General features: G+C 37.8%; 1 protein-coding gene across 4 annotated transcripts in view; it reads right to left on the reverse strand.

Moving 5' to 3' along the window:
* The window catches only part of ANKRD42 (ankyrin repeat domain 42), a 68158-nt gene that overhangs the window by 11381 nt on the left and 43073 nt on the right, over positions 1–13704 (reverse strand). For 3 of the 4 annotated variants that reach the window (XM_012505234.2, XM_030794764.1, XM_012505236.2), the window contains 3 exons: positions 9967–10072; positions 5543–5718; positions 761–887 (listed from right to left, as the gene is read on the reverse strand). In XM_012505234.2, the coding sequence (XP_012360688.2) occupies positions 761–887; positions 5543–5718; positions 9967–10072 (409 nt within the window). The remainder of the gene's footprint in view (positions 1–760; positions 888–5542; positions 5719–9966; positions 10073–13704) is intronic. The other variant, XR_004026047.1, reaches the window with a different exon arrangement.

The following is a 13704-nucleotide window of genomic DNA, read 5'->3' on the forward strand; positions in this document are numbered from 1 at the left end:
GTCTCTTACATTAAAATGGTATAGTACATACGTATCTGCATATAATCTATATGCATTCTCCTGTATATGCTGAATCATCTCTAGATTACTTATTGTAGTAGTATACAATAAGTTGTAGCATATTATTTACGGAATAATAACAAAGGGAAAAAAGTCCATAAATGTTCAACACAGACACAACCATCCTTTTTTTTTTCCTGATTATTGTCTATCCAAGTTTGGTTGCATCCACGATGTGGAGCTCACAGATATAGAGAGCCAACTGCTATTAGAGAGGTACCCATTGTCCAGAAAGCCAATTTAGGGTGCAGGAAATGAAAGGTAGAGACAACCACACACTTGCTCACTGCCTCTAGATGCAAGAGCATTCTCTGATGGGTACTATAATCAGTGAACACAAGACCTAGTCTCAGATTTATGAATGGGCAGTGTAGCCTGATGGAAATGTTCAGAGACTATGTTAGAATGTCAGTTTTGCAAGATGAAGAGAGCTCTGGAGATTGGTTGCACAACAATGGGAATGTACTTAACACTACTGAACTGTATACTTAAAAAACGGTTAAGATGGTAATTTTATGTGTCTTTTATCACAATTATTTAAAAATCTTAACTCCTTTGTCATCTAGGGGCTTAGGAGAAAAACAGGATGGAACCTAACACCCTCTGGCAAGATGAAAGTAAAAGTTGCTGATCAACAAACCCTCACATGGCATTTAGAGAGGTATTTAAAAACAAATCATTGAAGTTTTAAGGACATTACTTTTCAGACTCAAGCTGTTCTTTCTTCTGCTTTAAATCTTCTTCTGTTATGCCTCCCAAGTGTTTATAGTTGCTCTCAGCAATTTCCAGGAGGTGTCTCAATTCTACAATTTTCTTGTAAGCTCTCACTGCAAAACAGAGTTGAGTAGGAACCTAGTTAGACATATAACAGCTCATGTGTCCACTGGGTGCTGGTCTTCTTGAGCATATTCTTCCTCTAGACTAGTGTCTGTATGGTTTGGAGAGGGGAGGGGAGGAAGGTTGGTATATACAAAGAAGGATAAATATCAGTAACAGAATACTAAAATGAGCACGCAATGAAATACCTAAATGGAGGATTCTTTCCCTGCTACTGGAGCATGTATCAGGTTGTTATGACTATTAATGCTATGAACAAGAAGGTTTTAAAAGACTAGCAGTATTGACCAGGCACGGTGGTTCACGCCTGTAATCCCATCACTTTGGGAGGCCGAGGTGGGTGGATCACCTGAGGTCAGGAGTTCGAGACCAGCCTGGCCAACATGGTGAAACCCCGTCTCTACTAAAAATACAACAATTAGCCGGTGTGCTGGCACGTGCCTGTAATCCCAGCTACTCATGAGGCTGAGGCAGGAAAATCACTTGAACCCGGGAGGCAGAGATTGCAGTGAGCTGAGACCACACCACTGCACTCTAGCCTTGACAACAGAGCAAGACTCCATCTCAAAAAAAAAAAAAAAAAAAAAAAAAAAAGACTAGCAGTGTTTTAGGACTACTGGTGGATTACAGGACCACGTGCAATCTACTATGTAAAAGAAAATTAGAAAAACTGAAATATGCTTGATTTTAAAGTACCAGCCACAAATTTCATGATTGGTCACTTGTAGTACCTATGCAAGAGAATAGTAAGAGAAGGAAGTATATTGAGAGATATTTTGAATTATTCTCCAACTATCAGAACTATGAATTCTCCATCCTTTATGGCAGTGGTTCTCTATCTGGGGTAATTTTCTCCCCCAAGGGTCATTTGGCAACCTCTGAATAAGTTTTGCTTGTCACAGCTTGAGAGTGGGGAACAGGGAGGTGCTACTGGCATCTAGTAGGTGAAGGCTCAGGATGCTACTAAACATCTCACAGTGCACACAGAAAAGCCTGCCTCAACAAAATAATTATCTGGCCCAAAATGTCAAGGGTACAGAAGTTGAGAAACTCTGCTTTACAGGACCAGCTTAGCAAATCACAGCCTCTTGTTCCTAACACCAATGATTTATCTATCAACAGGTTAGAGCTGCAAGTTCTAAACTGCATACACCTGAATCAAATGAGATGCTTTTTAAAAACGTTATGTGCTGAGCCCCATTCCAGACCTACAAGTTCAAGAACATGTACTTAATAAAAGGTCCTCGGCTGGGTGCAGTGGCTCACGCCTATAACCCCAACACTTTGGGAGGCCAAGGCGGGCGGATCACTTGAGGTTGGGAGTTCAAGACCAGTATGGCCAACATGGTGAAACCCCATCTCTACTAAAAATACAAAAATTAGCTGGATGTGGTGACACATGCCTGTAATCCAGCTACTTGGGAGGCTGAGGCAGGAGTATCACTTGAGCCCAGGAGATGAAGGTTGCAGTGAGCCGAGGTTGTGCCACTGCACTCCAGCCTGGGTGACAGAGTGAGACTTTGTCTCAAAAAAAAAAAAAAAAAAAAGGCGGCCAGGCGCAGTGGCTCACGCTTGTAATCCCAGCACTTTGGGAGGCCAAGACGGGCAGATCACGAGGTCAGGAGTTCGAAACCATCCTGGCTAACATGGTGAAACCCCATCTCTACTAAAAATACAAAACAAAATTAGCCGGGCCTGGTGGCGGGTGCCTGTATTCCCAGCTACTCGGGAGGCTGAGGGAGGAGAATGGCGTGAACCCAGGAGGCGGAGCTTGCAGTGAGCCGAGATTGCGCCACTGCACTCCAGCCTGGGCAAGAGCGAGACTCCGTCTCAAAATAAATAAATAAATAAATAAACAAATAAATAAATAAATAAGTCTCCTCAGACAATTCTCAAGGGCAGACAGGTTTGGGAACCACCATAACCACTAGTAAGAAGGTAGAGGGGATTAAGATAAAAATGTCGGAAAAGACTGAAAGAGCAGTGAGTATTTAGCTTATATAATAATTTCACTAATATTTGAAAGTCTATGTTTTGTAAAGCCTGTTCTACGGGATCCTCAGAGGTAAGAACTAAGATTTATTGGAATTAGCTCCAGGAAGAAAGATTTCAATTCAACAAAAGAGGAAATTTCCAATGAAAACAATAAAAATCATGTATTTATGCAGTGTCTGTGATGTCGAGACACTACACTAAGTACGTTACACATTTTAATCCTCACAGAGAAGAAATGCTTTTCAAAAGAAGACATACACATGGACAACAAGCATATGAAAAAATGCTCAACATCAGTAATCATTAGAGAAATGCAAATTAAAACCACAGTGAAATGCCATCTCACATCAGTCAGAATGGCTATTATTAAAAAGTCAAAAAACAACAGACGGCTGCGGAGGTTGTGGAGAAAAGAACATTTATACACTGCTGGTAGGAGTGTAAATTAGTTCAACCATTGTGGAAAGCAGTTTGGCGATTTCTCAAAGAACTCAAAACAGAATTAACACATGACCCAGCAACCCCACTATTGGTATGTACCCAAAGGAATATATATCATACTATATTCATACTATATTCACACTATATTCAAACTATAAAGACACATGCACACATGTTCATCGCAGCATTAGTCACATAGCAAAAACATGGAAACAACCTAAATGCCCATCAACAGAAGACTGGATAAAGAAAATGTGGTGTGGCTGGGCACAGTGGCTCATGCATGTAATCCCAGCACTTTGGGAGGCCAAGATGGGTGGATCACAAGGTCAGGAGTTCAAGACCAGCCTGACCAACATGGTGAAATCCATCTCTACTAAACATTCAAACATTAGCTGGCTGTGGTGGCACATGCCTGTAGTCACCGCTACTCGGGAGGCTGAGGCAGGAGAACCGCTTGAACCCGGGAGGTGGAGGTTGCAGTGAGCCAAGATCATGCCACTGCACTCCAGCCTGGCAACAGAGTGAGACTCCGTCTAAAAAAAAAAAAAAACAAACAAAAAAAAAAAAACAAAAAAAACTTACTACCATTCACTGAATTCCCCAGGCCAGAAATCTGTCATCCTTGATTACCCTCTTTTTCTAACACCTCATAGCCACATCTATCAGCAAATCCTACATCTTTCTCTCTTCTAAATACACCCAAATCTCACTTCTCATTATCCCCATCATCTCCACTCCAGTCCAAGCCATAAAAAACTCCCTCCTGAACTATAGCCACAGCCCCCTAACTGATTTCCCTGCTTCCACTCTTGTCCTATAAAGGAAAACAGGCTTTCCACAACACCAGAAATCTGGAAGCAAAAACAGTCAAGGCAAACAAGATCTTGGCTTGGCTTTCACTCTATATTCCCAACAAAGTATGATCTTACTGATGCTGATTTTTTTCAAGAACCAGGATATATATATATATAAATATTGCTTAAAGGGAATACATAGAATATTAATGTAAGCTCTTCTTAAATGGTGATGAAAGCCTCTAGTATGAAAGGGCGGAAGCAAAACAATGGAGATGTCCAATATCACTGGTAGTTACAGGCCTACATCAGGAACTCTAGGAGCCCAGGAAATCTGTGCAGATATTCTACATCTGCTCTTGTACAATTCTAATTTAGTATCCTTGGCATCAGGATATAATTATATCAGGAACTTCATCCAACCTTATATTGTTAGGTGGAGTATGTTCTCTTCCCACCTAATTCATACCCCATCTGAAATGCTATGCTCTTTTCCACCTCCCAGTCTATCACCCACCCAACAGGTACAGTGATACTGTTTTTAAATGTGAATCAGATCACATCATTCCCCACCCTGAATCCCAACAAAGGCTTTCTATTTAAAATAAAATCTATATGCTGAGGTTTTGTAGTGAAAAAAGGGGAAAAATGAACAAATAAAAATGTAAATCTAAAATCCTTATTAGGCCCTACATGATCTGACTGGGTCCCTGCTTACCTTTCAAAGCAATCTGTCGCCACTTCCTTAGGGATTCTACCCAAGCCACACTGACTATTCTCAATGCTACATAATGGCCTTTACATGCACTGCTCCCTCTGCTGGCACGTTCTTCCAAGATCTTAATATGACTCATTCTCATCACTCAGGTCTCTGCTCAAACATCACCACCTCAGAGAGGCCTAATGACTTTCTTATCTACAGCACCACTCTACTCTATTTTCTTTATATATCTATTTTCTTATCAATTATTTATCACCCTCCCTCCTGACTACCACCGTTCGAATGAAGTTCCTTTGTATTGTTCACCATTACTTCAATAACTACAACAGTGCCTGGCACATAGTAGACAATAAATATTTGTTGCTATTATTATCTATAACAATCATTTGCCAACTAACCATGGAAATCCTTGAGATGTCTCTTCCCCTGCTTCCTTGATCCACTGAAGAAAATACTTAAGTATTTTCTTATATAACTTTCCACCCCCTGAGGGACAGAGATTATGTCTCATACTTTTTATATGTTTAACAACCCTAGTACAAAAGCTTGTATTAGTTCTGGTTCCTCCAAAAATATCAAATTATTTTACTTTGTAGGCAGTATTTGTCTTTAGAATAGTTTCCACATTTGTGGTAAAAAGTGGCTGTGGTATTTCTGAAAGGATAAATCACAACAGAGGCAGCATACTTACTTCTGGCATCTGTTTTATCCAAGTCAGTCAGACATAAATCATCCTTGGCATCAGTGCTTCCCTCAACACCATGTCTTATAAAATATTTCACATCATTTTCATCGATTTCATTTTCATCATCTATATCACATTTCTGTAGCTCCTCTAACAGCTTCACTGCTGCCAAATGGGCAAACCTGTAGAAAAGAATCAATAACTAACCAGATCCACAATCTTCTTCAGACTGAAACTGCAGCTTGCACTTGACTTAGGGAATTACACTCTGTACACCCTGCCATCAATCCACTCACCAGCCAAGGAGCCAAAATCTGAAGGTCAGTGACAATTTGACATATATTCAACTATGTAAGAAACTCAATTACTTGGCACTAAGGACAATTATTCATATTAAACACTGATTCCATTAATTTTTATTGGCAAAAATACACTGGAAATGGAGATCCAATATCAAAGGAATATGCAGTATGCTCTCAAGCAAAGCTGCTCAACTGAATAGAAGGCCCAGAACCACCCTCCTTGATTACCTACAGTTATTGCCTTTTCTTGGCCTAATTTAGATTATAGAATTCATTTTCATTCCAGTTTTAGGGCTATTAATATAGCTCTAGCCCCCTCTATCTTCACCCTTCCTCAAGCCAAAGCATTTGGTACGGCTTTGAAATTTAATGAAAAAATAATGACCTTTCCATTCATGTTTTCTAATTCTCCTTAATCTTTCCTGCATCTCTATGAAGGTTCCAGTAATGTACTCTTGGTTTTGGAGTTGTTGTTGTGATTGTATGCAATCTGCATATTTTTCCACAGTTTTGCTAACTGGAATTTTTAATATTTTTTTTACAACTTGAAGAATTACTTGCTAAACATAAAAACCTTAAATCCTATTTTCTCATACTTACATAACCAAACACACACATTACCTCCTACCAGATACTGCAAATCACTAAAGACATAGTAATAAACATATGCAGGAAGTTGTAAGGTTTATAGAATTCATTATCTCTACTACTAGGTTGTAATTTAACAGGTTTCATTTACTGAGTGCTTACTTTATGCTAGATTCAAAGTTATCTCTAAAATAACACTACACCCACACCAAGCATTTTGGTGCATGAGAAAAAAATGTGGACCAGAAATTACAGAAAACTTCAGATACACCCATAGTATTCAATCACCTATTTGATGTTGATACAAAAATATACAAATAGATCAATGGATAAAATAGTTCAGAATTAAGCCCACACATACATCAAGAACTGATCTGACAAAGGCACAAAGGCAGTGGAGAAAGGATAGTCTTTTAAACAAATAGCCTAGAACTGGATATCCATACGCAAAAAAAGAACTTGGACTCATATCATATACAAAAATTAACTCAAAATGATCACAGACCTCAATATAAAAGCTAACACTAACTTCTAAAAGAAAACATAAAAGAAAATTTTTATGACTTTGTGTTAATCAGACTTCTTTAGATATGACGCCAAAATCATAATCCATAAGAGGATAAATTAGTAAGAAATTTTGCTCTTCAAAGACCTTAAGAGAATGAAAAAACAAGATACAACTGGTAAAAAAGGGAAATCTTTGCAAAGTATATATCTGAGAAAGAACTAGTATCCAGAATATACAAAGAACCTTTAAAACTCAACATCAAGAAAACAATTCAATTTTTAAAGTGTGCAAAAGATCTGAATAATCACTTCATCAAAGAAAATATACAGATGCCAAGTATGTATATTTAAAAGATGCTCAAAATCATTTTTCATTAGAAAATGCAAATTAAAACCACAATGAGCTACCACTACATACCTATTTCATTACTAGAGTTAAAAAAAGACCCTGACAATACCAAATGATGGTGAGAATGTGGAACAACTTAAATTGACATCCGTTGCTGACAGAAATGCAAACTTTTTTGTGAGGGTCTAGCTCAGTCGCCCAGGTTGGAGTGCTGTGGTGTGATCTAGGCTCACCACAACCTCCGCCTACCTGCTTCAAGCAATTCTCCTGCCTCAGCCTCCTGAGTAGTAGCTGGGACTACAGGTGCACGCCACCACACCCAGCTAATTTTTTGAATTATTTATTTATTTATTATTTTTTTTTTTTTGAGACAGAGTTTCACTCTTGTTGCCCAGGCTGGAGTGCAATGGTACAATCTCGGCTCACGGCAACCTCCACCTCCCAGGTTCAAGCAATTCTCCTGCCTCAACCTCCTGAGTAGCTGGGATTACAGACAAGCGCCACCACGCTTGGCTAATTTTGTATTTTTAGTAGACACGGGGTTTCTCCATGTTGGTCAGGCTGATCTCGAACTCCTGACCTCAGGTGATCCGCCTACCTCGGCCTCCCAAAGTGCTGGGATTACAGGCGTGAGCCACCACGCCCGGCCTAAATTTTTCTTTTTTAGTAGAGACAGGGTTTCACCATGTTGGCCAGACTGGTCTTGAACTCTTCACCTCAAGTGATCCACAGCCTTGGCCTCCCAAGGTGCTGGGATTACAGATGTCAGCCACTGCACCCAGCCCCAAGAAATGCAAATCTGTATGGCCACTTTGGAAGGCACTTCGGCAGTTTTTTATAAAGTTAAACACACACTTGGCATATGGCCCAACAATCCTACTCATAGACTTACCAAAGAATTGAAAACATGTTAACACAAAAAACCTGTACAGTAATATTTACAGCAGCTTTATTCACAACCACCAAAAAATGATACAATAAAGATGCCCTTCAATCTGTGAGTGGATAATCGAATTACGGAATGCTATAGAATTCTACTCAGCTGTTAGAAGGAAATGAACTACAATCAAGATGTCCTTCAACCTGTGACTGGATAACTGAATTATGGAATACTACGGAATTCTACTACTCAGCTGTAAGAAGGAAATGAACTGCTAATACACATAGATAAATCTCAAAATAATTATGTTGAGTGAAAGAAGCCAGACATAAACATATATCGTATGATTCCATTTATATAAAACTCTAGAAAGTGCAAACTAATCTACAGTGACAGGAAGCAGATCAGCATTTACTTGGGCACACTGGAGAGCAGTCAAAGGGAGAGAGGTTATAAAGTGGCAGGAGACTTTGAGGGTGATGAATATGTTCACCATCTTAATTGTGGCAATGGTTTCACAGGACATGCATATATCAAAACTCATCAGTTGTACTATATAAATATACGCATTTTATTGTATGTCAATTATACCTTGATAAAGCCGTTTTAAACCAATAAAATCGACTTGAGCTGATAATGATCCCAGGTACATGGTACAACAAAACCACACTCCAAGGCAACAAAGAAATTCCATAAACAAAATTTTAGGGAACATGAGCTCACAAACAAAAGTCGCGTGGCAACTTAGCAAATGATTGGACCGGAGCATACTATCAAGCCTCATCTGCCATTGTTACCCCACACTCCTAGTTTAGATTCCAGCCTTCCAATCCACATGCAGTTCTTCAAACATATAAGGTGTTATCTTACAACTCCTCCTTACATTTACACTTATGCTTACAAGTGTCAACATACATGTTGCTTCCTCAAAAAAAAAAAAAGTTTTTTTCTTTGACATCTATCTAAATTCTGTCCCCATGCAGTTTCCTTCATAACTTTTACCATCCTCTGTATTAAAGTTTCTCCCTTACAACTTTCAGACAGAAAGACTCTTTTCTATATTCTTAGTGTACCTTACACATGCCATGTAATACAGTATAATGATTAGAATTTTATTTGCATATTTGTCTCTCCACAATACTGTAAACTCCTTGAGGGTGGTGACTGCGTTTTCTCCCCTTTGTATTTCTACCACTAATCACAGAACTTGGAACATGGTTAAGTATATGGGAAGCTGAATGAAGGAACAACCAAATGAACAAACAGATGGAGTAAATATTTCTTGAGAACCTAACCTGAATGAGCTGGCTAGGTTTAAAAATACATGCTATATTTAATTCGGATGTAAATTGCAGAATATGTTTCAAAATCCATGTCACTTATTTTTCTATTATTAATGTTGACTATTTTTATCACACAGCATTTCTTAACAGGGAATGCTACAGGCATTTGGATGGGACAAATCGTGCATTACTGTTCTGAGCACTGCTGAACATTTAGCATTCCTGCACCTGACCTCCAGCTGGTGAAGGTCTCTGGTCATTGTGACAACCTTCCCTCACATTTCCAAAGACCCCTCCCATGAGGAAAGGGGAAAACATCACCTCCCAGTTGAGAATTACTGCTTGAAAAGGAAAAGCTGATATAATGGCAGCTGTAAATTCAGCTTGAAAATAGTCATTCCCTCCGTATTTGATTGAGTCCTCTAAAATTCCATTAAATCTTCAGAGATTTTTGAGTCCAAAAAAGTATATGCAAAACTTTAAAGACAAAAGAAAGGAGTAAAGAAAACAGAGATTTATACCTCTTTGCCACATCACTGGGTCTCTCCCCTGCTTTGTTGGTAATACTACTGTCTGCTCCCATTTTAATTAACCACTGCAAACACTCTATGTGGCCTTGTCCAGCAGCTGTTCAAAAAAAGGAAAAAGAACAGGAATTACACACAAAAAAGTTAGTTATTAGTAACAATTTTCTAAAATTTTGGACAGTACCATTATAGAGTACTTACTTAAGTATTGATCCTTGCAGTAACTGGCAAAAGTACGTTGGGAAAATATTATTTTCTCTATTTCACTTACTGATTCATTAGACAAATATTTAATCAACTGTGCTCAGGCCCCATACAGATAATTTTACATATGGATATAAAAGTTGAAACTCAAAAAGGTTATTTATTTATTTAAAATCACACAGCTAGTAAAAAGTAGTTTGAAACTAGAATCCAGGCTTTTCTAATACTATCCAGTGCTTATCTCCTGCTATAAATAGCTCCTAACCAATCTTGTATTTCACAAGAATGTGAGCACATTCTAACCATAAGGACCCACACAGACTTCAAAAAGTCTTGCTTCAGCATATGTTTATATGATAGATGTATGATATATATGTATTCTTCTGATTCTTACCACTCAAAATTTATAGGCCTGTAACGCCACACTTGATTACCTAAACTGTTTACCACCTTTGTCCAAATCTTCACCTCATAACATATGCTGTCTTTATTTTCACCTTCACAACTCTGCTTATGTGTCTTCCCACCTAAAGCCAATCACTCAACAATGTGCTCATTTAACCTGTAACTATTCTTCTTCATCCATCTTGAAACTCAAGGAAGCTGAAGAAAACAAACTGAATAGACTTAAAAGAAAGACTTGAGTTTAGGTCTATTAAACAATAAGATGTGAGGACAGGGCTGTAATCTTCATATCCCCAGAAGATAGCAAGTGGCTGCAACTTATAGACCCTCAATCGATGTCTAAAGAGTTGATGAGTGAATGAATACATTTAAAAAATGAAATCTTAGCTCTGCTCTTACTAGCTATATATCTAACCTCAGTCAAGCCACCTGACTTCTCTAAACATCAATTTCCTCATCTTTTACATAGAGGATTATTTTATAAGCAAAGCACACTGCTGCTTTATAAAACTGCAATAAGGATTAAATGTGATAAGAGCTTTTCACTCTATTAAGTAGTATATATACATCAGGTATTATTACCAAATCCCTATGAATAGTTCCTCAATAATTTGATCCTTAGCAACTTCTTCCATCCCTCAATTCCTATTCCCAAATTCCTATGACGTGTATTTTAACAACCTAATTATTTTTGGCCATTAATTGCATCCTATCTTAAAAGAAATCTCTAGTTCTTTTATGGTATAATTATGTAACTCTTTAACAGTAAGGTCCAGATCTCATTCTGGCTCACAGTACGGGCACATGGTTGGTGCTGAATATGTATACATGACCTTGCAAAATGAATCAAAGAGCAGGAACTTTGGGTATTAATTTGGTGCTTTAAAAAGCGAACCCACCTCCATTACTGGCAACAGAGAGGACACAGAGCAGTATCAAGGGACTAAACAACCCTATCACTACAGTCCTACAGCCCAGCTGGCAAGTCTCTAAGAACTCTTGTTCTGTTGTCCTCTGCCTCAGAGCCATCTGCCAAATTACAAGCTGGCTTCTGCAGAGTCTGGGGCTTCTCTCTTTCCCACAGAGTCTGGGGCTTCTCTCTCTCCTACAGCCTATCCAGAACCCACTAACACAGAAACTTCAGGATTTCTCAGACCTCTATTAATAACCCCACTTTAGACAAAAATGGCAACATAGTGATCTTTTCTGTCATCAAGAGTCACAAAATCATATTTATGAGCATGGATAATGCTGAATTTTACAAGACAGAATGAATTTAGCCCAACATTTCATTTTATCACATGAGAAATGTTTAAAAACAGGAGGGAGAGAGGTTAAGTAATGTATCTACAATGAAATGCAATAAAAGAATTTTACCCAAGATTTTTATTGAATATTGATTAGGATATATGACTAATCTGACCAATGTTTTAAAAGGAACAAGATAAAATTATATAGTTGTTAGAAATTTTTAAGAAATGACTTGAAATAATTAAGATTTAAGACCAAGTTTAAAAAGGGGAAGTCATAGATCTAAACAATTATTAAATAACTAAAAAGAATGCCTCAATAATAAATACCACAGCTTATCTACTAAATGAAATTAAAACTAAAGGAAAAAGCAGTGTGATAAAATGTGAGAAACATGAATTAAATTATAAACAGATGTCAACTTTTATATGACCAATTTTAGTACAGTATAAACATATAGATGGTACCCAGGAAATGGCTAATGTCTTAATGTACTTCTGAATGGCTGGAGGATCAATGAAAAAATTAAGAAGGAAGTTGAAAAATTTCTTGAAACACATGATAATGGAAACACAACATACAAAAACCTATGAGATACAGCAAAAGCAGTACTAAGAGGCAATATTATAGTTACAAGTGCCTACATCAAAAAAGAGAAAAAACTTCACATAAAAAATCTAATGAGGCCGGGCACTGTGGCTCATGCCTGTAATCCCAGCACTTTGGAAGGCCAAAGCAGGTGGATCACCTAAGGTCAGGAGTTCAAGAACAGCCTGGCCAACACGGTGAAACCCCGTCTCTACTAAAAATATAAAAATCAGTTGGGCATGATGATACATGCCTGTAATCCAAGCCACTTGGGAGGCTGAGTCAGGAGAATTGCTTGAACCCAGATGGTGGAGGTTGCAATGAGCCAAGATGGCACCACTGCACTCCAGCATGGGTGACACAGTGAGACTCCATCTCAAAAACAAAACAAAACAAAATCTAATGATGCATCTTAACAAGAAAACCAAGATCAAGCCAAATACAAAATTAGTAAAAGAAAAGAAACAATAAAGATCAGAGCAGAAATAAACGAAATTAAAATGAAGAAAATACAAAAGATCAATGAAACAAACAGCTGAGCTTTTTTTGAAAAGTTAAACAAAACAGACAAACCTTTATCCAGACTAAGAAAAAAGAGAGAAGATCCAAATAAATAAAATCAGAAATGAAAATGAGACATTACAACTGATACTGCAGAAATTCAATGGATCATTAGTGGCTACTATGAGTAATGATATACCAATAAATTGGAAAATCTAGAAGAAATAAATTCCTAGACACATACAACCTACCAACATTGAACCAGGAAGAAACCCAAAGCTTGAACAGACCAATAATGAGTAATGATATCAAAGCCATAATAAAAAGTCTCCCAGTAAAAAAAAAAAAAAAAAAAAAGCCCCAGACCCGATGGCTTCACTGCTGAATTCTATCAAACATTTAAAGAAGAACTAATACCAACCCTACTCAAACTATTCTGAAAAACAGAAGGAAGGGAATACTTCCAAATCCATTCTACAAGGCCAATATTACCCTGACTCCAAAACCAGACAAAGACACATCAAAAAATAAAACTACAAGCCAGTATCTCTGATGAATATTCATGCAAAAATCAACAAAATACTAGCAAACCAAATTCAACAATACATTAGAAAGATCATTTCATCATAACTACGTGGGATTTACCCCTGTGATACACCGATGATTCAACATATGCAAATCAATCAATATGATACATATCAATAGAATGAAGGATAGAAACCATATGATCATTTCAACTGATGCTGATAAAAGCACCTGACAAAATTCAACATCTCTTCTTAA

Source organism: Nomascus leucogenys, chromosome 15 (genome assembly GCF_006542625.1).
Source record: "Nomascus leucogenys isolate Asia chromosome 15, Asia_NLE_v1, whole genome shotgun sequence".
Lineage (NCBI taxonomy): Eukaryota > Metazoa > Chordata > Mammalia > Primates > Hylobatidae > Nomascus > Nomascus leucogenys.